The sequence below is a fragment of the Lagenorhynchus albirostris genome, chromosome 8, assembly GCF_949774975.1.
Source record: "Lagenorhynchus albirostris chromosome 8, mLagAlb1.1, whole genome shotgun sequence".
NCBI lineage: Eukaryota > Metazoa > Chordata > Mammalia > Artiodactyla > Delphinidae > Lagenorhynchus > Lagenorhynchus albirostris.
Genome location: NC_083102.1, coordinates 40,247,059 through 40,272,893, shown reverse-complemented (window position 1 = coordinate 40,272,893; position 25,835 = coordinate 40,247,059). Strand labels below are relative to the sequence as shown.

General features: G+C 41.5%; 1 protein-coding gene across 8 annotated transcripts in view; it reads right to left on the bottom strand.

Annotated features, from left to right (window-relative positions):
* The window catches only part of ELMO1 (engulfment and cell motility 1), a 548,623-nt gene that overhangs the window by 320,582 nt on the left and 202,206 nt on the right, over window positions 1-25,835 (bottom strand). For all 8 annotated transcript variants that reach the window (XM_060156835.1, XM_060156841.1, XM_060156838.1 and 5 more), the window contains 3 exons: window positions 23,002-23,052; window positions 19,790-19,912; window positions 18,231-18,362 (listed from right to left, as the gene is read on the bottom strand). In XM_060156835.1, the coding sequence (XP_060012818.1) occupies window positions 18,231-18,362; window positions 19,790-19,912; window positions 23,002-23,052 (306 nt within the window). The remainder of the gene's footprint in view (window positions 1-18,230; window positions 18,363-19,789; window positions 19,913-23,001; window positions 23,053-25,835) is intronic.

Below are 25,835 nucleotides of genomic sequence, written 5' to 3'. Positions count from 1 at the left end.
TGAACAAGTACAGAAAGTGTGCCGAGATGCCTGTGCCGGGACGGTTCTTATATAACCACGTTATTCTCAAATTGGTTCTGGTCCCTTCCATTGGAAAGGTTTTGACAGCCTTCCTACACCTACAAAATGCCATGCCCAGATTTAGAATCCCACGCCATGGAGCCAGCTCCTGGTGTATAAATTACTTCCTCCCAGACATAAAACAGGTCTGCATGGCGTGTTCACACCTCCTCTCCCGAGGTCACATCACACCGAATTCAGAGCTATGAGACACATCAACAAATGGTGACCATTTGCAAAAAAGGAAAAAAAAAAAGTCTCAGGAAAAAGTATGAGAATAGAAGGCTCGCTAACTTGATGTGGAGCTGTTCAGTGACTGTCCAAGGCAGGGTGGACAGCAAGCAGGCGACGGCATCAGGGGTCTCTGAACTGGCATTTCTTCACCCTCTGGCCTGCACCCCAGTAGAGCCAGCACTGCTCTCAGAGGTGCTTTGATACGATCCTACCAGGGGCAGAAACCATGAGGCCAGGCCAGGACAGCAGAGCACAACAGGAGGAGGTGCTGGATGTTTACAACAATCCATCATAGGTACCAGAATCCCATAACTGCTTGTCCTATTTTAGACTCTGATCTGGTTCTGGCTCTAGCACTGTCTAGCCTAAGTCCAAGGTACTCTAAAGGGTTATCCTGGATAGAGTCAGCCAACTGAAAGGTGCTTCCTGCTGTGAACAGCAAAATTAATTTGATTTATATAGTGATTTTGAGCCCTCCCCTCTTTTGAAAATTCACACAGGAGCAGGTGCCTATGAGAACCAGATCCCTAAGGACATGCTTAGGGATGGGCCTGCATGCTAGTTCCTGAGCTGCTACTCAAGGCAGAAGAAAAGGAACCACCTCTTCATTAAAGAGGCTTTTTGAGGATTATAAAATTCCTGCCCTGCCAAGCACTTTTATAAAAATTCTCTGGAATTCATGGACTTTGGGAGGTATCACCCTTCAGAGTAATCTAGCTCCACTTTGAAGCTACATATTTCTAATCTGTGATCCAGCTGGCTATGGTCAAATGAAGAACTATCCCAGTCAAAATGCAGACCCCATACTCACTGCGGCCACCAGACTCAAATGGTAACATCAATAATTAGAATTTATTAAAATTCTGTCAGTGCCAGGCAGATTTCTAAGAACTCGACTTCTATTAACTTATTAATCCCCACAACAAAGCTTAGGTAGGAACTATTACTAAACCATTCTTACTAATGCAGATACTGGGATACAGAAAGGTTAGGTAAATTGTCCAAGGTCACACAGCTGAGGAGCAATGGAGCTGGGATGGAAAATCAGGCAGTCTGGTCCCAGAGGCTGTGTTCATAAAAGCTGTGCTATATTAGTCTCAGATGAACTGACCTGTTTATATGTCATAAGCCCACATTCCCTCTGTAACACCCTTGCACCTGCTGGATGGTGCTCCTTTGCTCCAAAGTTCTATGTACAAAGAAAGGATGCCAGGAAAGGGGTACTCTAAGGGGTTAATGACTAACACTGTTTAATAAGTTACCACCCTCTGCCACAGTCTTGTTTTAAAGGGGACAACATTCTTGTGGGTTTTAAGCTAAAAGTGTAAGGCAGAAGGTTTCGGCTGGGGAATGGTTCTTCTGAACCTTTTAAAAATTACCCCATTAGGGCTTCCCTGGTGGCGCAGTGGTTAAGAGTCCGCCTGCCGATGCAGGGGACGCGGGTTCGTGACCCATTCTGGGAAGATCCCACATGCCATGCCACGGAGCGGCTGGGCCCGTGAGCCATGGCCGCTGAGCCTGCGCGTCCGGAGCCTGTGCTCCGCAACGGGAGAGGCCACAGCAGTGAGAGGCCCGCGTACCGCAAAAAAATAAAAAATAAAAATTACCCCTTTAAGTACTCCACCTTCTCAGAGCTGCTCTTTACGAAAACATCTTCAGCCTGGAGAGTAATGAATACACATGCCTTTGTTAGGAACGCCCCCTAGTGACTAGAGAACAGATTCAGCACTAACAGGAGATAAACGGACATCAGGCTGGACAACCGGTGCTGAACAGGAAAGGAGGGGGAAAACACAGAGCAGGAGAAACTCATCTCAGCTCACTAAGTTTTCAATAGTCACCTCTGAGAAATTCTGCCTAGAATTAAATTAATTACATTAAACTACAAGAAGAGAATGAAGTTCAAATATTGTCATAGCAATGAATCACAGTTCATTTGTTTTTCAAAGTTTTCCTTTAGAATATTTCCTTTAAAAATATCAAAGCATTTCAAGAGCACAATTATTCATGTGTCCCCTGTAGGACTGATGTACTTTTCACCATCTTCACATGGCATCTACAGCAGGTAACTGCTGGCTCTTTGGAGGCTGATTCTGAGATGAGATTATCCCCAGTTCTCACTGCTCCTCCAAGCTCCCTCCCCTGCCAGGGAAGGGAGAAGGGAAGTAACCTGTCACATATGTAAAGCCACCAACTTGATGGAAATGGCAGCGACAGCACAAGCCCTGATGTAATAGGCAGGCAGTGGAAACGGGCCTACTTGTCATTTCTGTCAGCGACGGAGCACACGTGAGGGCTGCCCCCTGCAAGCAAGCCGGACACATTGTGCCCGTTTGGACGGTCCTTTCCCACTCCAGCCGAACAGCAAAGGAGGGACAGGGAAGAAAAGTCCTGCAAGTGATCTACATGGGACTTCTTGGTATCTCTCTGCATCACTAGCAAGTGAGATGACGCTACCCTGAGATGGAGGCGGCCCTACGAGGCTGCGGATACCAACATGAAGAGCCCACCATGCAGGAGCTCTGTCTGGTGACCTGCTCCCCTCGGTTCAATGATGGGGAGATAAAGCCCGATATCCAATCTTCCTGGGTTCTGCCAGAGACTTTCCAAAGCTATCTTTTCCTTTTCTTTATGTGCAGCTACAACTTCAACAAAGCTACGGTCCCTGCGCTTAAAACCAAATGTGAAGACAGCACGTGCTACGCTACGTATCATTTACCAAAAACATCCAAGAAAGACACCGCAGAGCCCTCCCTGGCCATGGTGGTCTTCTCTTCACCTGTAATGAGGAGTCACTGGAAAGACAGGACTCTCACCTGCCAATCAAGGAAGTGACCAACAGAACTGCCTGCAAGTTTTGGCTTAAACTATGGGAATCCTCAAAGAATGCTCTCCTTGGGTTGCTTTTCCTTTTAGCACCCCCCTTGCTCTTTGTTGAAGTGAGGAAGGAAAGGCAGAGATAAAAGGAAAAAAATGTCTAAGAGGCTCAAGTACCCCCTACCATCAAGACGGAAGTTTCAGTGATATCTCTGAACACTGAACTCCGGAAGTGGCTACTTAAAAGAAAAAGTTGAAAAGTGAATCTCTAAGTTTCTACTCACCTGAGAAATACATATGAAGAATCAGCTCAAACTTCCCCAGACAGCTTTGTACCACATCCCAGTGATGCTGGTTCATTTTGACTCAATTTACCACTCCTACCCCCTCCAAGTTACTGCTGTCACACATTTTAATTATGTATATTTTTAAATCCCCAAATACATTATTGTTTCTACAGTGAATATTTATTTGGATATTCTATTTCCGGTGCATTCTTTCCTGCATTTCCATGTTAAGAGAGAAGAAAATATTAGACTGTATAGATTGTTATGCCCCATATAAAAGACTTTCACTACAGCATAAGGAAAAATAATTGGGAATGAGAGTCAGGAGATGTGGGTACTACATAAATGCTCACCTGCCATGAACCGCAGGCCAATCTCGCTTAACAAGGAGGCCAGCTGGGCATCTTAGAATGGTCCTAGCTTCTGCAGGGCCTTGAGGCTAAACAGACCTCCCGAGGAGATCCTAAGGCCCCCTGTCTTGGTCCCACAACTTCACACTCTGCAGGTTGATAAGCAGAGCTGTAATGCAATTGGGTGTCCCAGTGGCTGGTCCTCCGAGTCTGGGGGGAGGGGGGCGGTCTGGCTGGGAGTCGTCAATGGCTATGGTTTTGCACCGTCTAGTGGCTGATTCTGCTCAGGCCTCACTAATAACTGGAATCTCCTGGCTAGTTTACAGCCAGATGGAGCAAGACTAGAAATGATTAGGACTGGGGTTTTGCTGCATTTTAAGTAGGGAAAGGGGGTTTCTGATCAGAATGGGCCAGAGCACACTGTCAATGAGGCAGAAAACAGATCTAGTTCTGCGGAATAGGTGCATGCAGTATGTGCCTGCAAGTCCATCCAGACCGAACCTAAACATTCAGGGGTCTCAGTAATCCCTCCACCAACGTCCGCAGAAGGTCCCTCGTGGTAGGGATAGCCTAGACCTGGGCGGACTGGCTACTACTTGCCAGAGCTTCCTCACAGAGGGCTCCAGCCCCCCTGGGGACCTCCTGAATCCCGTGTGGCTGAAACTCACAGAATTTCAATAAATGACTGAAGAAAATATAAGTTTTTGTCCTTTTGCTTGTATGCCTATTGTTTATGGGTCACATCTTAAACTATTTGAAAGCAGGGTGCTTGGTTAGGAATACTATCCCAATTATTAAATCATTCCTATGGGAAAATGTGATTTTCTTTATTAAAATCTGCTTTAACTTGTGGTTTCCAGGTATGCCTTGTTGCAAAAGGGGGTTGAGGACCACAAAAACTAGGTAAATGTTCAAATTTACTTTCCGTATGTTCTAGATTCTTCCTAATGCTGTCCTTGTACTCCAAGGAACTGAATCACATTCTCAGTGACAAAACCTTTAAGAAAGTCCTGTTAGGAGTGATGCTGAGATATAAGCCAGGTCCACCATAGGCTGAGTTCTCATCTATGTAGAATGAGTTTAGAATGAAAACTGATGGGAGAACGAAAATTCACCTGATTTCAGGGACGTGGTATTTTGGTACAGCAGCAGTTTCAAGGCAGCTTCTTGAAATAAATGACTCAAGTCACAGTAGGTTACAGTACTCTGCCCCTCCCAGTCCCATTGTCCTGAGCACTGCCCTGCTCTGCAAATGTCTGTTAACCTCTCACACGCCTGTGAGCTAGCGAAGGACAGACTTTCTCTTCCCCACTTAACACGTACGGGACACGTGGCTAGGAGAGAACTGAGCCTAGGACCGCCTGGGATTCTCTTCTCCATGGCTCACCCCTGCCTGAAAGCTCCTCAGGGACTTAAAGTACATTGATTCTCCTTATTTCCTGTAGTTATGTTCTATGAAGTCACCACAAACCCTGAATTAACGAACACTGAGCCATCGGTCTTGGGGCAACACAGGGTTAGATTCCTTCAAGGCCCTGGTCACCAGATTTTTGTCAGCCGATCAATATATAACTTTGTTTTACATGCGCTTCTATTTAAGGACACACTATTTAACACATACTGTTGACTCATTAGCACTGAACTCACAGCAACAGCACTATCACTCATGCGTGAACGAAATTTATCTAATGCATATATTTTCTCTTTAAGGCCCACTGCAGCCTCCTACATGTACTTAGGAACCCTGGACAGCACTTGAGCACAATGCTTGGGGGCCATTTTAAACAGCAAAATCACCAACAGAAAGCACAAGGTTTCAGAAAACGCGGCCCCAGCTAGACTGCCAAAAGGACGCTCGTTTACACTATGAGCTGAAACAAGAAGGCAGACAGCCACCTTGTCTGACCTCATGGGCCTGCCCAGCAACTCAAATTTTTTGCCACTCTGCTTGTCTGCAAACGCCTATGAAAGCACCACAATGGCTGATGTGGGGGCTGCAAATAAATTTTAGTGAATAGGTGAGTTTGCGGATATGGAATCCGTGAAGACTGACTGCATATTTCAACCCCTCTGAATTTAAAATCCTCTGTGATCTGTCTCTCCTTGCAGTTAAACTCTACTTCTCTGTCCCCAGGCAACATAAACACTGGCCACAACAAATTACTTGCAGTTTCCCAAGCACACATTATTCCTTCATCTTTCACTGCTACTTTGAACCATGCAGTTTCTCCCTATCTTCCTGGGACAACTTACAACTCTCACATTCTCCCATCACTGTGTGTCACAGTGTCATGGGACACTGGGCAACATTCCAATAATAATATTAATAGTGGTTGTAACATCATCATAACAGCCTCCAAATTCGTAGTCTGCTTGCTATGACCAGGCACCGTTCTGTATGATTTATAAATATCTACTCACTTAATCCACACAACAAACCTATTGATAGAATCAACTAACATGCCCCATTTTAAAGACAAGAAAACTGATTCATGACCATGTCAAGTACCTTGTCGGAATCACTCAGCCTGTGAGTGACAGAGTCAGGAGCAGCCCTGGACAAGCTTAATCCCAATGTCACACTCTCCCAGTAGCTGTTGGATTCTAGTAGCATTTAGACTAAGATGCTTTCTTCTGTGATATGGGAACAGGGATGGAGATGGAGATGGAGGAAGAGATATATAAATATGCATCTCATTTCACTCCCTGCCATCTGTATTTAAAAAATATATTAAAATGACACCAAGCACTGCATATGTAATTATGTAGAATTATACTTGTGCAACTATGCATAATTGTCTTCTATCACCTAAGAAGGTAAAAAATCCTTTAAAAATTTGAACATAAATCTGTATTAATCATGTTTTTTTTTCATTTTTTGTACTTTCTGATGCTTTGGTATCTTGGGTCCTTGCTGACATTAGAGGGACTGCCCCTTCGCAGGGTGACCTACTTCCTAGAGATAAGAAGCCTGCCTTTCATATGCAAACCAACCAACCCAGGTCCTATTCCCCAACAACCTCCTTTAGCTGGCTTTTGTACTCTGGGCCACCATCCCCCTGCCCTAATGACCACAGGGCCAGGTACCAGACAACTAGGGGTAGCAGGGAGGTTCCAAAACCCAAGGAGATTATTCAAAGTAGCCAATTCTGAGCCTACTTACCTTCTGTGCCTTGGTTTTCCCGTGGAAATCACAACAAAGGCTGTTGCCTGTGTTTTCCCCTGGCTCCCTCTGCCTCCTGACCAACCCTGGTGCTTCCCTTGTGTCCCTGTGTGATGTGACATGCTCCCTCCTCTTGGGAACTATGAATAACAAACTGTCTTTTCAACAGCAACCATCCCCAGGGACACTGCTGGCCTTACCACACCTGAATACAATAAAACCTACATTTTAAAAGAGTCTTAATTCTGAAATAAAATTTTTCCCGTTACTTTTCTCCACCTTTACATGTTAGCCATCTTTTTCTTTTAAGACAATCTGAAAATGTTAAGGGAAATGTTTATCAAAACGTTTCATATTAAAGTACATTATATTGTTCAGAAGCAGTTTCTTTTTTAAACTGAGCTTATTTTAGCCCCAGTCAAGCTAAAGAAAAAGAAAAGAAAGGAACTCGGAAAAAACCCAGCTTTGTCCAATTTTAACGTCAGCCTTGGTCCAAGAGGGCTCAGAAAAATGAACTACAGACATCTCTTTTTTAATGTTTGTCCAATAGACTGGACAAAGGTAGAATCCACAAATAGAGAAGCTGTCAATTCGACATCAAGACAGCTACATTCTGAAGGGTCTCTGGCCAGGAATTCAACTCCTCAGAGTATGAAAACCGTGTTGCACAGCTTCTGGTCATTATAATCAACAGGGCATATAGTTTGTATACAGGCATTTCCCCCATTTTCAAAATAAAATCATTCTAAAAATAAGAATCTGCCTTCTGTCACCTTGAGAAGTACACATGCCCCTCCTTAGATGTTCCCATGAGATTAGTATTAACTCAGACAATGCTGACCCCATCTTCCTACCGGGAAACCTACAAAGGCATGTCCATTTTGCCAACTAAGAAACCATTAACTAAGAGATCTCAGAAGAATAAGCAGCTTTGCTTTAAAAGCAAATACTTTTCTGTGTTAGGACTAAACATAGAAGCCATATAGCCACTTCAGACTGAGATTCTAGAATGATTTCACCAGAAAAATCTGCTCCGTTGGGATGCTGTGCTGGGAAGAAATGTGAGGCCCATGTGCCTTCTCAAAGGTGTTGTGCTTTATTATCCTATAACAAACTGTTCTTCTTGCCTTGTTGGAGCAATGGCCCCTCTACTTTGGAAAACTTGAAAAGCTGACTATGATTTCCTTGCTCTCCAAAAAGCAAGGAAGGGAAACGCCGTCTGCTGGGTGCATCCGCCGCGCCTGGCACAGCGCCAGCTGCTCACAGATGGTCTCACGGGGCCCTGAAACAGCCGCAAAGTAGAAGAGCGCCTGCCCAGTTTCACACTGAGGAAGTTGACACCCAAATAGGTTAAATAACTGCCCCACTGGCCAGTTATTAATAAATGGCTTATTTTTAGTAAATGGCTTGGAAGTAGGCTGGAGGGCATTAAAATCTAGGCCCACTCAACTCCAAAAAGTTGTCACTTAACACTTCCTGGGCACTGCCTACTCTGGAGACATGAAATGAGAAACAGCAATCTCATATGAATTGAACTTTCCTTCAAGGAGATCCAAAAGGTTATCCAAATCTCAAACTGCTTCTGAAGGAGGTAACAGGAAGGAGGTCAGTAAGGAGTTAACGGGCAAGATTATTCCTCCTTTGGAAGCACAGAGAGAATCTTGCACCAGGGCAGCTTCCAGCATCCAGAGCTTTCGTGGCCAGACACTTGAGGTCCTCAAGCAGCTTTCAGCGCTTTGCACAATGGCCTCTAGGTGGCACAATGAACATGTGTTTCCATCACGGCAGCTGGTCTCTTTCTGGTGACTGAGGGTTAGTCAAAAGTGAAAATCACTGCTTGCGAAAGCAGCTGCATCATTTCTAGCATTAGAAATCATTACTGACTAGTCTTTCCAATTTCTCCATCCTCTGATACAAGATCGTGGCCTGGAAGAAGTTTCAGAGAAAGGACTAAATTGAAAACTCAAAAAAGAACAGGGGAAAAATTAAGGACATCGACACTCTCCTTTGGTTATTTTCTGTTCAAGGCCTTTGCTTTTTCTAAAACGACTTTTCAAGTCCTTGGAGTGGAGGCCACATAAGTACTAAAGGCCTTAAAACCACATCAAATTAACTTTCAGCTTAAAAATGCATTGTTTTTAATAAAGTACTCATGAAGCAGAACACTCATCTGACACTGAAAACTAAGACAGTAGGATATACCCTAATAGCAAACTGTGGAAGGAATTAACAATCATGTTAAGACAGATGGAGCTCCATTGAGAGAAATCACTCAATTTGGCTCATGGGATATCCCAGCGATTTCACACAGAAGCAGAGCATGAAAATAAAAGGAGGTAATTCATACCTCCCACCCCCATTGTGTATATCCTTCCTAGGGACCTGTAATAACCCGAGAACCTGGGATAATCCGAGTCCCACCAAGTGGTCTTTCCCCAACTTCCCTCTCTCCTCCATCCCTCATACACATGCCCAGGAAAAGAAGTAATAGTGTCCATTCTGAGATCCAACTGCCCCCAACAAAAACCACTAGGACCTGGGGTAAAGACACTTCAAGTCCAGGGATCAGTACTCATAAAGAGATCATTTTGCATTTTCTACATAGTTCAAATGCACTAGAACTCCAAGTAAAATGGATCCAAGTAAAATCCAAGTAAAACTGAAGTGGCAGTAACTCAGGTGTACCCTACAACCAGGCTCTCCACCAGGACAGAATATCAGGATCAAGGGGAAGCATTTTGAAATGTACACACCTTGGTCTCTTCCCTGGCCATTTTGATATGACTTGAGGGTAAGAGAGATTTTTTGCTAAAAACTTTTTGCTAAAATTTAGAAAAATAGGTTCAGCTAAAAGGTCAAATGGAATGTCCAAGCCAAAATTTGGGATATGACAGTATAAAAATGATGTCATAATACCTCTGTCAAGCAAGTTGCAAAGCTAAATACAATGCTTCACAAGTATTCTTATTAGAAAAGACATGTTAAGAGTACCAGTATAAAAGGAATAACATCAAATTACTAGGTTGCTTTTTTTTAGTTTAAGAAACATAGGAGAGGTTTATAAAAGTTACTCTGATCCGCCATTGGTTAAAGTGGAAATTACTCAATGTTTGTAGAAAGCAAATTGATGATGTTAAAAGCTTTAAAAATATATACCATAGAAATGCCAGTTCCACAGATTTACCCTAATAACATGATCATGGATGTACATAAATACTGGGTGGCAAAGATGTTAATTATGGACTTCTTGGTAATTTCAAAACACTGAAACACTCAGTAAAAGAGCTTGGTTAAATAAACTGTAGTACATCCAAATAATAAAAACTCTTCAGTAATGAAAAACAACCCACGTACCTGATGTGGAAACATTTTCAAAGACAATTCCCATGAAAGACAAGGTTTCCCAAATAACAATAAGGCATGGATACCAATGTGTATAAATAAATATTAATATGTGTGTATGTGTGTGTGTGTGTGAATTCAAGAAAAGAGTATTTGCAGTTATAAAATAATGCCTGGGTTGGAGGAACCAAGATGGCAGAGTAGAAGGAACTGCTCTCACTCCCTCTTACAAGAACACCAGACTCACAACTAGCTGCTGGACAATCATTGACAGGAAGACACTGGAGCTCACCAAAAAAGATACCCCACATCCAAAGACAAAAAAAAGCCACAATGAGATGGTAGGAGGGGTGCAATCACAGTAAAATCAAATCCCATAACTGCTGGGTGGGTGACTCACAGACTGGAGAACACTTATACCACAGAAGTCCACCCACTGGAGTGAAGGTTCTGAGCCCCATGTAAGGCTTCCCAACCAGGGGGTCTGGCAACGGGAGGAGGAATTCCTAGAGAATCAGACTTTGAAGGCTAGTGGGAATTGATTGCAGGACTTCGACAGGACTGGGGGAAACAGAGACTCCACTCTTAGAGGGCACACACAAAGTAGTGTGCGCATCGGGATCCAGGGGAAGGAGCAGTGACCCCAGGGGAGACTGAACCAGACCTACCTGCTAGTGTTGGAGGGTCTCCTGCAGAGGCGGGGGGTGGCTGTGGCTCACCCTGGGGACAAGGACATGGGCAGCAGAAGTTCTGGGAATTACTCCTTGGAATGAGCCCTCCCAGAGTCTGTCATTAGCCCCACCAAAGAGCCCAGGTAGGCTCCAGTGTTGGGTTGCCTCAGGCCAAACAACCAACAGGGAGGGAACCCAGCCCCACCCATCAACAGTCAAGTGGATTAAAGTTTTACTGAGCTCTGCCCACCAGAGCAACAGTCAGCTCCACCAGTCCCTCCCATCAAGCCTCTTAGATAGCATCATCCACCAGAGGGCAAACAGCAGAAGCAAGAAGAACTACAATCCTGAAGCCTGTGGAAGAAAAACCACGTTCACAGAAAGGTGGATGAGATGAAAAGGCAGAGGGCTATGTACCAGATGAAGAAACAAGATAAAACCCCAGAAAAACAAGTAAATGAAGTGGAGATAGGCAACCTTCCAGAAAAAGAATTCAGAATAATGATAGTGAAGATGATCCAGGACCTCGGAAAAAGAATGGAGGCAAAGATCGAGAAGATGCAAGAAATGTTTAACAAAGACCTAGAAGAATTAAAGGACAAACAGAGATGAACAATACAATAACTGAAATGAAAACTACACTAGAAGGAATCAATAGCAAAATAACTGAGGCAGAAGAACGGATAAGTGACCTGGAAGACAGAATGGTGGAATTCACTGCTGTGGAACAGACTAAAGAAAAAAGAATGAAAAGAAATGAAGACAGCCTAAGAGACCTCTGAGACAACATTAAACACAACAATATTCGCCTTACAGGGGTACCAGAAGGAGAAGAGAGAAAGGACCTGAGAAAATATTTGAAGAGATTATAGTCAAAAACTTCCGTAACATGGGAAAGGAAATAGCCACCCAAGTCCAGGAAGCGCAGAGAGTCCCATACAGGATAAACCCAAGGAGAAACATGCTGAGACACATAGTAATCAAATTGGCAAAAATTAAAGACAAAGAAAAATTATTGAAAGTAGCAAGGGAACCGTATGCTAACACATATATATGGAATTTAAGAAAAAAAAATGTCATGAAGAACCTAGGGGTAAGACAGGAATAAAAGCACAGACCTACTAGAGAATGGACTTGAGGATATGGGGAGGGGGAAGGGGAAGGTGTGACAAAGCAAGAGAGAGGCATGGACATATATACATATATACACTATCTACTACTAAGGTAGATAGCTAGTGGGAAGCAGCCACATAGCACAGGGAGATCAGCTCCGTGCTTTGTGACCACCTAGAGGGGTGGGATAGGGAGGGTGGGAGGGAGGGAGATGCAAGAGGAAAGAGATATGGGAACATATGTATATGTATAACTGATTCATTTTGTTGTAAAGCAGAAACTAACACACCATTGTAAAGCAATTATACTCCAATAAAGAAGTTAAAAAAAAAAAAAGTAGCCAGGGAAAAACGACAAATAACATACAAGGGAACTCCCATAAGGTTAACAGCTGATTTCTCAGCAGAAACTCTACAAGCCAGAAGGGAGTGGCATGATATACTTAAAGTGATGAAAGGGAAGAACGTACAACCAAGATTACTCTACCTGGCAAGGATCTCATTCAGATTCGATGGAGAAATCAAAAGCCTTACAAACAAGCAAAAGCTAAGAGAATTCAGCACCACCAAATCAGCTCTACAACAAATGCTAAAGGAACTTCTCTAAGTGGGAAACACAAGAGAAGAACAGGACCTACAGAAACAAACCCACAACAATTAAGAAAATGGTCATAGGAACATACATATCAATAATTACCTTAAACATAAATGGACTAAATGCTCCAACCAAAAGACACAGGCTTGCTGAATGGATACAAAAACAAGACTCATATATATGCTGTCTACAAGAGACCCACTTCAGACCTAGGGACACATACAGACTGAAAGTGAGGGGATGGAAAAAGATTCTATGCAAATGGAAATCAAAAGAAAGATGGTGTAGCTATACTCATATCAGATAAAATAGACTTTAAAATAAAGAATGTTACAAGAGACAAGGAAGGACACTACACAATGATCAAGGAATCAATCCAAGAAGAAGATATAACGATTATAAATATATATGCACCCAACATAGGAGTACCTCAATACATAGGCAACTGCTAACAGCTATAAAAGAGGAAATCGACAGTAACACAGTAATAGTGGGGGACTTTACACCACTTTACATCACTTACACCAATGGACAGATCATCCAAAATGAAAATAAATAAGGAAACACAAGCTTTAAATGACACAATAGACCAGATAGATTTAATTGATATTAATGGGGCATTCCATCCAAAAGCAGCAGATTACACTTTCTTCTCAAGTGCACAGGGAACATTCTCCAGGATAGATCATATCTTGCATCACAAATCAAGCCTCAGTAAATTTAAGAAAATTGAAATCAAATCGAGCGTCTCTTCTGACCACAATGCTCTGAGATTAGAAATGAATTACAGGGGAAAAAACGTAAAAAACACAAACATATGGAGGCTAAACAATATGTTACTAAATAACCAAGAGATCACTGAAGAAATCAAAGAGGAAATCAAAAAATACCTAGAGAGAAATGACAATGAAAACACGACAATCCAAAACCTACGGGACGCAGCAAAAGCAGTTCTAAGAGGGAAGTTTATAGCTATAAAAGCCTACCTCAGGAAACAAAAAAAATCTCAAGTAAACAATCTAACCTTACACCTAAAGGAACTAGAGAACGAAGAACAAACAAAACCCAAAGTTAGCAGAAGGAAAGAAATCATAAAGATCAGAGCAGAAATAAATGAAATAGAAACAAAGAAAACAACAGCAAAGATCAATAAAACTAAAAGCAGGTTCTTTAAGAAGATAAACAAAATTGATAAACCTTTAGCCAGACTCATCAAGAAAAAGAGGGAGAGGACTCAAATCAATAAAATGAGAAATGAAAAAGGAGAAGTTACAACAGACACCACAGAGATACAAAGCATCCTAAGAGACTACTACAAGCAACTCTATGCCAATAAAATGGCCAACCTGGAAAAAATGGACAAATTCTTAGAAAGATATAACCTTCCAAGACTGAACCAGGAAGAAACAGAAAAAATGAACAGACCAATCACAAGTAATGAAACTGAAACTGCGATTTAAAATCGTCCAACAAACAAAAGCCCAGGACCAGATGGCTTCACAGGCGAATTCTATCAAACATTTAGAGAAGAGCTAACATCCATCCTTCTCAAACTCTTCCAAAAAATAACAGAGGAAGGAACACTCCCAAACTCATTCTATGAGGCCACCATCACCCTGATACCAAAACCAGACAAAGATACTACGAAAAAAGGAAATTACAGACAAATATCACTGATGAATATAGATGTAAAAGTCCTCAACAAAATACTACCAAACAGAATCCAACAACACATTAAAAGGATCATACACCATGATCAAGTGGGATTTATCTCAGGGATGCAAGGATTCTTCAATACATGCAAATCAATGCATGTGATACACCATATTAACAAACAGAAGAATAAAAACCATATGATCATCTCAGCAGATGCAGAAAAAGCTTTTGACAAAATTCAACACCCGTTTATGATAAAAACTCTCCAGAAAGTGGGCATACAGGGAACCTACCTCAACATAATAAAGGCCATATACGACAAACCCACAGCAAACAGCATTCTCAATGGTGAAAAACTGAAAGCATTTCCTCTAAGATCAGGAACAAGACAAGGATGTCCACTCTCACCACTATTATTCAACATAGTTTTGGAAGTCCTAGCCACGGGAATCAGAGAAGAGAAAGAAAAAAAGGAATACAAATTGGAAAAGAAAAAGTAAAATTGTCACTGTTTGCAGATGACAGGATACTATACATAGAGAATCCTAAAAATGCCACCAGAAAACTGCTAGTGCTAATCAATGAATTTGGTAAAGTTGTAGGATACAAAATTAATGCACAGAAATCTCTTGCATTCCTGTACACTAATGATGAAAAATCTGCAAGAGAAATTATTGAAACACTCCCATTTACCATTGCAACAAAAAGAATAAAATACCTAGGAATAAACCTACCTAGGGAGACAGAAGACCTGTATGCAGAAAACTATTAAGACACTGATGAAAGATATTAAAGATGATACCAACAGATGGAGAAATATACCATGTTCTTGGACTGGAAGAATCAATATTGTGAAAATGACTATACTACCCAAAGCAATCTACAGATTCAATGCAATTCCTATCAAATTACCAATGGCATTTTTTACGGAACTAGATCAAATCATTTTAAAATTTGTATGGAGACACAAAAGACCCCGAATAGCCAAAGCAGTCTTGAGGGAAAAAAACGGAGCTGGACGAATCAGACTCCCTGACTTCAGACTATACTACAAAGCTACAGTAATCAAGACAATATGGTACTGGCACAAAAACAGAAATATAGATCAATGGAACAGGATAGAAAGCCCAGAGATAAACCCACGCACCTACAGTCAACTAATCTATGACAAAGGAGGCAAGGATATACAATGGAGAAAAGACAGTCTCTTCAATAAATGGTGCTAGGAAAACTGGACAGCTACATGTAAAAGAATGAAATTAGAACACTCCCTAACACCATACACAAAAATAAACTCAAAATGGATTTGAGACCTAAATGTAAGACCAGACACTATAAAACCCTTAGAGGAAAACATAGGAAGAACACTCTTTGACATAAATCACAGCAAGATCTTTTTTGATCCATCTCCTAGAGTAATGGAAATAAAAACAAAAATAAACAAATGGGACCTAATGAAACTTCAAAGCTTTTGCACAGCAAAGGAAACCATAAACAAGATGAAAAAACAACCCTCAGAATGGGAGAAAATATTTGCCAACAAATCAACGGACAAAGGATTAATCTCCAAAATATATAAACAGCTCATGCAGCTCAATATTAAAGAAAGAAACAACCCAATCCAAAAATAGGCAGAAGACCTAAATAGACATTTCTCTAAAGAAAACATACAGATGGCCAAAAAGCACATGAAAAGCTGCTCAACGTCACTAATTATTAGAGAAACTGAAATCAAAACTACAATGATGTATCACCTCACACCAGTTACAATGGGCATCATCAGAAAATCTACAAACAACAAATGCTGGAGAGGTTGTTGAGAAACCGGAACTGTCTTGCACTGTTGGTGGGAATGTAAATTGGTACAGCCACTATGGAGAACAGTATGGAGGTTCCTTAAAAAATTAAAAATGGAATTACCATATGACCCAGCAACCCCACTACTGGGCATATACCCAGAGAAAACCATAATTCAAAAAGACACATGCACCCCAATGTTTACTACAGCACTATTTACAATAGCCAGGTCATGGAAGCAACCTAAATGCCCATCGACAGACGAATGGATAAAGAAGATGTGGCACATATATACAATGGAATATTACTCAGCCATAAAAAGGAATGAAATTGGGTCATTTGTAGAGACGTGGATGGATCTAGAGATTGTCATACAGAGTGAAGTAAGTCAGAAAAAGAAAAACAAATATCATATATTAACGCATGCATGTGGAACCTAGAAAAATGGTACAGATGAACCGGTTTGCAGGGTAGAAGTTGAGACACAGATGCAGAGAACAGATGTATGGACACCGAGGGGGGGAAAACCGCAGTGGTATGGGGATGGTGGTGTGCTGAATTGGGCGATTGGGATTGACATGTGTACACTGATATGTATAAAATTGATGACTAGTAAGAACCTGCAGTATAAAAAGACAAAGAAACAAACAAAAACAACTAATACTAAACTTTCTTTGGGTTATTTGTATGGAAATATGTTAATATAAATGTTTCAGACATTACATGAAATTTCTAAAAATCTTATATGTTCTGGTATAATGTTATAAGTCATAATTCTAGTCATTACTTTAAAATGTATATCTCAGAAATAACTAAATTTCCTTGTCAATTGCATTATTATGAACTTTCATGAAATCTTTAACCGTGGTCATTTTTAAGTCTTTTGTCATTTACAGACAGTTCTGGGTGTGCTCTGATCCTTTTGCAAAAATGTTGCTATAAAAGGTTTTCATCTTCAAGGAATTCATGGAAAAGACTCTGACAAGTACAGGTTTCTGGTAACGGACTGTGCTGTTGAGCTGAATGAACAAGCATTTTCAGAACTCTAATGGAAAACTGATGAACTCATAAAAGTGCTAACAAAAGATCAAGATAAAAAAAATCACATGGGACTGAGTGAACTGATGAGAATGATTATAATTTTTGTGACCTTCTGTTTGAATAAAAAAAAAATCCCACAAGGACTCAGAGGCAAAAAACATACAAATCAATTTTCACTGCAAAGGAGCTGTTACAGTGGAGGATTAGTGGACTTAATGTCAATATTATGACAATAGTATGAGTGTGTTTCGTGTTTGGTAATTGCAATCATTCTTGCTTTTGTTGTGGTCATCCACTTACAATGCTTGGTGTCAGTTTATTTATCTCTTGTAAAAATAAAATACAATGTGTGTGTGTGAAAAACTAAAAAAATAATGCCTGGTGATTTCTAATCACTGAAGCCAGAAATCTCATTTATGATGCTTATGAAGGAGGTAAACAAGAAACCCAAATTTACACCTTCAGAATTTGAGATTAATTAGCCAAAGGTCATATAGAAATATGATGGTGATAAAAGCAAGAATAGACCAGAAGTAGAAACAAAAACAACAGTTTATATTCAGGACAAGCTGTGTTCTGATTTGCAAACTGAAAGAAAGAAAATCTAGGAGATATCATCATCCGTAGCAAGACAAAACTTTTAGGAAAATACAAATTGCATAAATCAGATCGTGATTAAATTTCAGGAGACTCAATTTGATTTTGATACGAAATCGATGTATGTGAATAATCCAATCACTAGCCCAGTAATAAGATCCATCCCACAGCTGCCATCACCCATTTAATTCAAATAGAACCTTAAGCCTCTTGTGAAGTAGATTTAATGAAGTCTAGATGCTTTCCGAGCTAACTACTCTTGGTTACACTTAATCAGAACTGAATAAACAAACTCAGTATTAGTCACACTTGTGCAAGTTATTCCATTTCACTGCAGCCAGAAGAGATTTTCATGTGATCTTGTTTAAACCAGCTAAACATCTGGAAAATGTGGAAACTATTCTGTAAGGCACAAGAGGACCACACGCTTGGAGGAGACATCAGTTATGTGGCTGAGGTCAGGCCCCGGGATGCTGGAAGGAGAGCTTACTGGAGATGTCTTACTTACAATGAAGCCAAGTTTTTTATAATCCCGGGTGTACATGGACTTGCGCTTCTCCATGCTGCCGCTGCTGTTATTTGGTTCAGACTCTGCATCAAAAGCAATTCTTCGAAGTTCAAATATGATGTCCCGCTGAGCCTGAAGGGGTTAGGGAGAAAAAATGGGAGGGGGAGAGAGAGCTGCCTTCACTGTGTGACATTACATTTACTCCCTCATTCCCCAGGGTCTAAATGAATCACTGCACACAGGCGAAAGAAAAACCGATAAAAGGCAACCAATGTCCTAAGTTACAGCTCTGTATACTTCTTTTCCTCCTGCCACTCTCCCTGCTGGTCAGCCCTGGCTTTACTCCACAATTACCCTCACAGCAAAACCACTTGGAGCACTGATATCAATTGCCTCGTGAAGTTCTAAATGAGAGCCCCAAATATGATGGAAGGCTTGTGATTGGAAAAAAAAAAAAAAAAATAGAGGACCTGGGACTCCTGTACTGTCAGAAATAAAGCAAGAGGCCCGTAAGGTTTATGAACAATATGTAAGTGACAAGGGATCCCTAACTCCACTGAGAAGTGACTTCATAGAAACAAACCTTAAAAATGGTTAAAATGGTAAATTTTCTGTGAGGCGTATTTAACCACAATAAGAAAAAATGCATCTTTTAGATAAAAGGAGGCAATTTCCAAGCAGGGAGGGCTGTTTCACCCTAAGACACATTGCCTTTCGTACTAGAAGTAGTAAGACAGTCGCATCTCTCTGGGGTGATCGCACTTGGTCTTGCCAAAAGCGTGGGGCATGTTAGACAGCTGCTCGAAGCCTCTCCATCATTCCTAATCTCATGGCCTCACGCCATGAATGAAGTGCTGCGGTGGTTACACAGTTTGCATGTGCATCTACATCTGCTAGAGATCAGACCCTCACGTGCCAGTAATGAGTGTTTTCCTTTCCAAAGCTGCAGCGCTATTTAAGTTGAAAATGTGCTACAGCAGGGCTCCCAGCTGTTTCCTCTCACTCCGTCCTCACACAGTAAAGTTCCCCCAAAGCGTTTTGGATCGAGACTTAACTTTTCATGCACAACAACCAGAGACCTAGAGAGAATTATAGCAAAGAGACAACTGACAAAGATGTAAGCCCAGAAATCAGATGTAACCTGGGACCTCCACCCGTGGCACTGATCACTGGAGAATGGAAATTACTCCTTCAGCCTGCAGAATCAATCTCACACAGAGCTACCAAGTGGCTAGGTGTTCTGGGAACCTGACTCCAAAGCTATCACTGTTGAAGGTATTGGGGCCAAGGGCCAATGTTTGCAGCCATGTGACGTCAAGCTTTCTTATCCAATAAAGAAAGAATATGCATGTGTTTGATGCATAATGAAATAATTCATTTATTTTATTCTCTGATCCTAGATTCACCTAAATTTTAAATCCATTCCCCTAAGTCCTGAGATGATAATAAAATAATATTATCATCACCTAAAACCTCCTGGTTTCCAAGTAGCCCAAGGAAAGACTTTTAATGACACTCTTTCCCTCATGTGCTTTTACCATTTTCTAACGAGCACTCACCTGGTCCTGGGGATCCATCTTAGTCATCATCCTGTCTTCCAAAAGGTTAAAGGTTAGCACCTGCAGCACGTACAGCTGGTGTGCCATTTCATTGTTGATGGCCCGCTGAGCTCGGATGACATGCTAGGGAGATGGTTTACAAGTGAAATTTTTTTAAACAAAGGAAGAAAGAAAAAGCAAATAACCTAAGTTACCCCCCTGATCATGATGTCAAGCAGAACCTCAGAAGTCCTTATCTGGAAGCATGAGGGATGTAAGTGGGTGGAACCACCCTTCAGGAGAAAGATGAGTACACAGGTGACCCTGGAGCATTCCTTTACATCTCAGGACCCAGTAAGGTTCCTGCTCTTTAGGCCAGAAGTGGAGAAAAGACCTACTGTGTGCAGTGAAGAGTGGAGGTGGGGAAGGCAGTGGAAATTCGGTGGTGATTACCTCCATATAAACCAAGAGAAGGTGTGCCTGAAATGAAAGCACCTTGAGAAGAACTGTGGATTTCTACAACAGAAGCATCCCTTGCCTGCAGTAGAGAAATGAACGGTGCACATGTATTGTAAGCAATTTTGCCATCAACTTAACCCTGCCACTGTCTCTGACAAGTGATCCCACTTCTCAACGGGGAAAAGTTTTAGAAGCATCACACAAAAGCCAAGTAACTATCAGGTTTGTAGTTAATTCACCGTGGAAACTGTACAGTAACTACTGTCACCACAATGCAGTGAGTCAATTCATATATATTACTTTTTATTCACCTGTTGACAATGAATTCTTTTTTTTTTTTTTTGCGGTATGCGGGCCCCTCACTATTGTGGCCTCTCCCGTTGCGGAGCACAGGCTCCGGACGCACAGGCTCAGCGGCCATGGCTCACGGGCCCAGATGCTCCGCAGCATGTGGGATCTTCCCGGACCGGGGCACGAACCCGTGTCCCCTGCATCGGCAGGCGGACTCCCAACCACTGTGCCACCAGGGAAGCCCAACAATGAATTCTTTTTAAAAAAATGACCCTTCCCCTTTGAAACAGAACCAAAATGGAACAAATATAAAAGGAGTGGCAGGAGACAGATATGGGGGCCTTCGTCCACACCAGGGTTGGGTTTGAAACGGGAGGCAGCATTTGGGTCTAATATACATCCAATTTGTCAGAGACCACTGTTGTGCCTTAAAACTGCCAACCAACCAGTCAAAGTGGTGAAACACCCGTTCAAATGAGTTATTTTGAACGTGCCAGACCCAACCACATCTTGCTGTCTCAAAGAACTTTCTCTGGGTGCCCCCAACCTGACGTGCACCTGGACTCCTCAGCCAGCTCTGAGCACCATATCGAAATAAGCAATTGAAGAAGGAGGGGTGGGGTGAAGAATGAGGAATAGAAGGAAGTGGCTGAACCAAAATTATAGAGGTTGGGGGGTGGGACGCCAGGCAATGGGATGGGGGGAGAATCAAACCTCGTATCTTCCAATCTTCCCAATAGAATGTTAATTCATAGTATATGTTGAGTATCCAAGTGTATGGGTACTAGAGCATAAGGGTATCTATTTTATTAGCAACTCAAAAGTATCTGCACTCCAAGTTACTGCCAGAGAATACCAACCTTGAACTTCTAGCCATCAAAATCTCCTATAAAAAGTCCCATTGAAACAAACTGATCTTTGAGACATGATGGCCACAGTCATTCCACCCACCCCATCTCTGGGTAATCTAACTCCAACTGCCTTACCAAGGTGATACCAACAACAGGCTAAGACCTTAATTCCAAGTTTCTACTCCTTTATCTCCCTATTCTCCTCCCCTGCACAAACACCTTCACTGAACTATGCTTTAAAATCACTGCTTCAGGGGGCTTCCCTGGTGGCGTAGTGGTTAAGAATCTGCCTACAATGCAGGGGACATGGGTTTGAGCCCTCGTCTGGGAAGATCCCACATGCCGCAGGACAACTAAGCCCACGCACCACAACTACTGAGCCTGCGCTCTAGAGCCCGCAAACCACAACTACTGAGCCCGCGTGCTGCAACTACTGAAGCCCACATGCCTAGAGCCTGTGCTCCACAACAAGAGAAGCCACGGCAATGAGAAGCCCACGCACAGCAACAAAGACCCAATGCAGCCAAAAATAAATAAATAAAATCACTGCTTCCACCTTTATTGAGAGCCAGTATAAAAAATAACCGTATTATGAATCCCTCTGTGATTTCTAAAAAGCCACTCTTGGACCAAGAATCTATTAGAATGTTCTAACAATACCCATTTCAGATTCCAGTTCCAGGGGGTAAAATATGTCATCCCCCGAAGAACTGGGGTACCTCTTTTGTCAAACAGTGAAAATTACACTCATATGGTTTCTCTTTATCCTTAACAGCCAGGAAGTTTAACATGAAACTTGATGACAAATTGTGGTCATTATTATTGGCTTTGGGTTCTAGAATATTTATTTTCTTTGCCCTCATAAGGTTTTTAATTTTTAAAGGCCTCATTGTATTGGAATGTGTGTATGTGTGTGTGTGTAACTATAAGCTTGCAGAACTTCTTTTCAGAATTACACGAGCACTTTTTTTTTTTTTTTGGTAAGCAGAAGAATCAATCACACATGCTTCTTTCAGCCTTTGGTTAGAAGTCAAGCAGCAGATAAGGCCTCAGGAAATCTTGCTATTTGATTTATTTCTAAACATTCACAACATAACATGTAGAGCTTCTTTTCCACTGAGGTTTCAGGTCTTTTTCGCATCACAGTTAATGAGTGGGTTTCATGTCTGTCTTTCTTGCCTTTCTCTAGGAAAGGGGCCCAGGAAAATGATGGTCGAAATTTCAGGACTTCTCTCAGAATCTGATATGTTTCCAGCTAGTTTCCTCACTAAAAACAGTATAAGCTCATACTGGTGGAATTTTTAAAGTCAGGGAGCCCCTGATTTCCTTAAACGCAAAGCTAAAGCTTCAGTGAGCACAATAAACCTGCCCCACCGAGAGAGATTTCCAACCCTTCCTGCCGGAATGCGTTTCTCTCTAGAGCAGTTCCAGAGACGCTCTCCCTCCAATCATGAGGCCATTCCTGTGGGAGAGCTTTGTTTATTCCATTTCCAAAAGCACACTTTTCCCTCCTTTCTAGTTACTACTGCTTCACCACAGAAGCAAGTCACAAAACCAAGCCAAAAGAGGAGATGAATAAATACACCAGACCATTCCTTCCCAACAAGGTGGTCACAGCACATAGGTACTCACTGTTAAGATGATGGAACGCAGTTGCTTCTGAGCCAAAATATTCGCCATCTCCTGTGGAAGAAAAACACACGGCCAGAAAAGCTTTGGTTAGAAAGATACATTTCCACATAGCCCCAGATGACTCTATCCTGGGGCGTGCTTCAAAACTGGATATCAGCAGTATTTCTTAACAAAGAAAGGACTCAAGTGGATAGTAGTATTCGAATTACTTTTTGAATGTTGTTTAGATAACGAAGCCGTAGCCAACAGCAAAGGAAGGAAAGCTGGCACCTGCAAATTTCTTTTCTTTGTTTTCTTGGGAATTTCCTCCTTCCAGGAAAAGGTACGTGCTGAATAAAAATCAAACACTACAAATGAAAGCAATGGCTCCCCACTGGAATGGCTCATCAGATTTTATTAGACTGTATATGTGCAGAGTTTTTACTACAAGGCAACATAACACCTGCACAGAGGAGATTTCAATACTAGAGAGCCATCACTTTAAAGGTCTAAGACTTCTAAAAGCCATTTCATCTTAATCTGTGCAAAACCAAAGAGTGAGTAGTACGTACCCCAGGCCTTAATAGTTTATGCAAATGAACTGAGTGAAGTTTTAGCAAAGGACAAACATCTGGGCAGATGCAAAGCCCTAGGGGCCGCACTCAGCATTCCTGGGCCTCAACTCTGCAGGCTGTGCTTTGTGCTTTGGCCTGCCTGACTGGCATAGAGGATTTGCAGGTGATTTTATTAAATGAAATGATTCACAGATGCCCTTTCTGAATATTGTCAAACAGGTACTAAGGGGAAATGAAATAGTGGAACACAATCTTGGTACAAACATCCCAAAGGAAAAATACTGCTCATATTCAGGAAGTCACTTGAATGTTGTTTTCTGGTGGTGGGGGGGGTATTTTTAGTGTCACTACTCTTAATGAGTAGAGAAGAAACTGAGCTATGATTTAAAAACACAACCATGAATTCGATCAAGGTCAAAATAAACTTGGAGATAGCAAGGAGAACTCAGAACCCAGGGAGGAAGTACGAGGGGGCGCACAGGCAGGGCTGGACGGGGGCAGAATGGGAGTGCAAGGCCCACTTTGTGCTGACAAAGGGAACGTGGGGACTTACAGTCAGAGGACAATCAAGGATGTCAACACTGCTCTCTACACCAACCTAACGGCCATCGCCACCACAGAAAGGAAAGCCAGCAGGAGAGAAGAAGGAATGGAAATTCAGAGCACTCCGTTAGACGTTACAGCTTAATTTTAACGCCCCTGCTGACCCGCTGCGTTGAAGAGAAAAGCACACAAATACGCTAAGGTGATCTAAAAGGGCTAGATGGCATCAAAGTCAATCCAATACTACACTACTAGATATAAAATAGATAACTGATAAGGACCTACTGTATAGCACAGGAAACTCTACGCAATACTCTGGAATGACCTATATGGGAACGGAATCTAAAAAAAGAGTGGGTACAAGTATACGTATAACTGATTCACTTTGCTGTGTAGCAGAAAGTAACACAACATTGTAAATTAACTATACTCCAATAAAAATTTTTAAAAAACAACAACAACAAAAACAAAACCCAATACTAAGTCCTCTTCCAGCCTCTTGAAAACAAGAAGGCAAGGATGAGGACACCATCGGAAACAAGTTAAATGGCAATCCAGAAGGAACTGCCCTTCCATGGGTCGCAGAAAGCCATGCTTTCTTCCTGATCAAAACAGGAAGGTCCATCTTTTTTCTTCTTGGATCAGATGAAAACAAAAGGCCCAACGTTCTTTTATAATTCCTTTTCTTTAATAAAAATGAAATTATTGCTTTACTGACACACAAACAAAAAAAAAAGAAAAAAATTCTCTGTGCCTAAGTCAGCCTATCGACTTAACCATTTTTAAAATAAGTTAGAAGGGACAGTATATTTCCAACATCTACTACAGCAATTATTATAATGAGCTGCTTAAAATATTTATCTTCTGCATAAGAGTGTGGTCTTCTCAAGGGCACAAAGACTGTCCTTTTCATCTTTGCATTCTCAGCCACAGCACAATGGTTGGCACAGAGTAGGCAATGAATGTTTCATAAAACATCCCGCTACCCTCCTAAAGGAACAGGAACTTTATCAGAGAGAAAACAGAAAAATCCTTGTCCACACAATGGACTTTTTTTTTTTTTGCCCAATATTAAGGAATGGTTTGAGTGAACGTGAGAATCTATTGGAGAATATTTTATACCATTAGGATGATATAAAAGTATATAGATAGATATGAATATGGATACAGGCATACCTCAGAGATAGTGCAAGTTTGGTTACAGACCACCACAATACAGCAAATACCACAATCAAGTGAGTCACACTAATATTTTGGTTTCCCAGCGCACATAAAAGTTATGTTTACACTATGCTATAGTCTATTATGTATGCAATATATTTTGTCTAAGAAAACAATGTACATACCTTAATTTTAAAATACTTTATTGCTAAAAAATGATAACATCATCTAAACCTTCACAGACTCATAATCTTTTTGCTGATGGAGGGCTTGAAATTTTGCAAGAATTACCAGAGACACCATGTGAGCAAATGCTGTCGGAAAATGGTGCCAGTACACTTGGTCGATGCAGGGTTGCCACAAACTTTCAACACGTAAAATAACACAGTATTTGCAAAGCACAATAAAGCGAAATGCAGTAAAACGAGGTCTGCCTGTATAGATAAACTGACATGGAAAGATGTCCACAAAATCTTCTTTAGTTTTAAAAGCAGTTAAAAAGAAACAAAAAAACAGTGCATGCCGTATGATCACATCTAGTGAAAAAATGAGGTCTGCAGGAGAGTCTTTGCACAA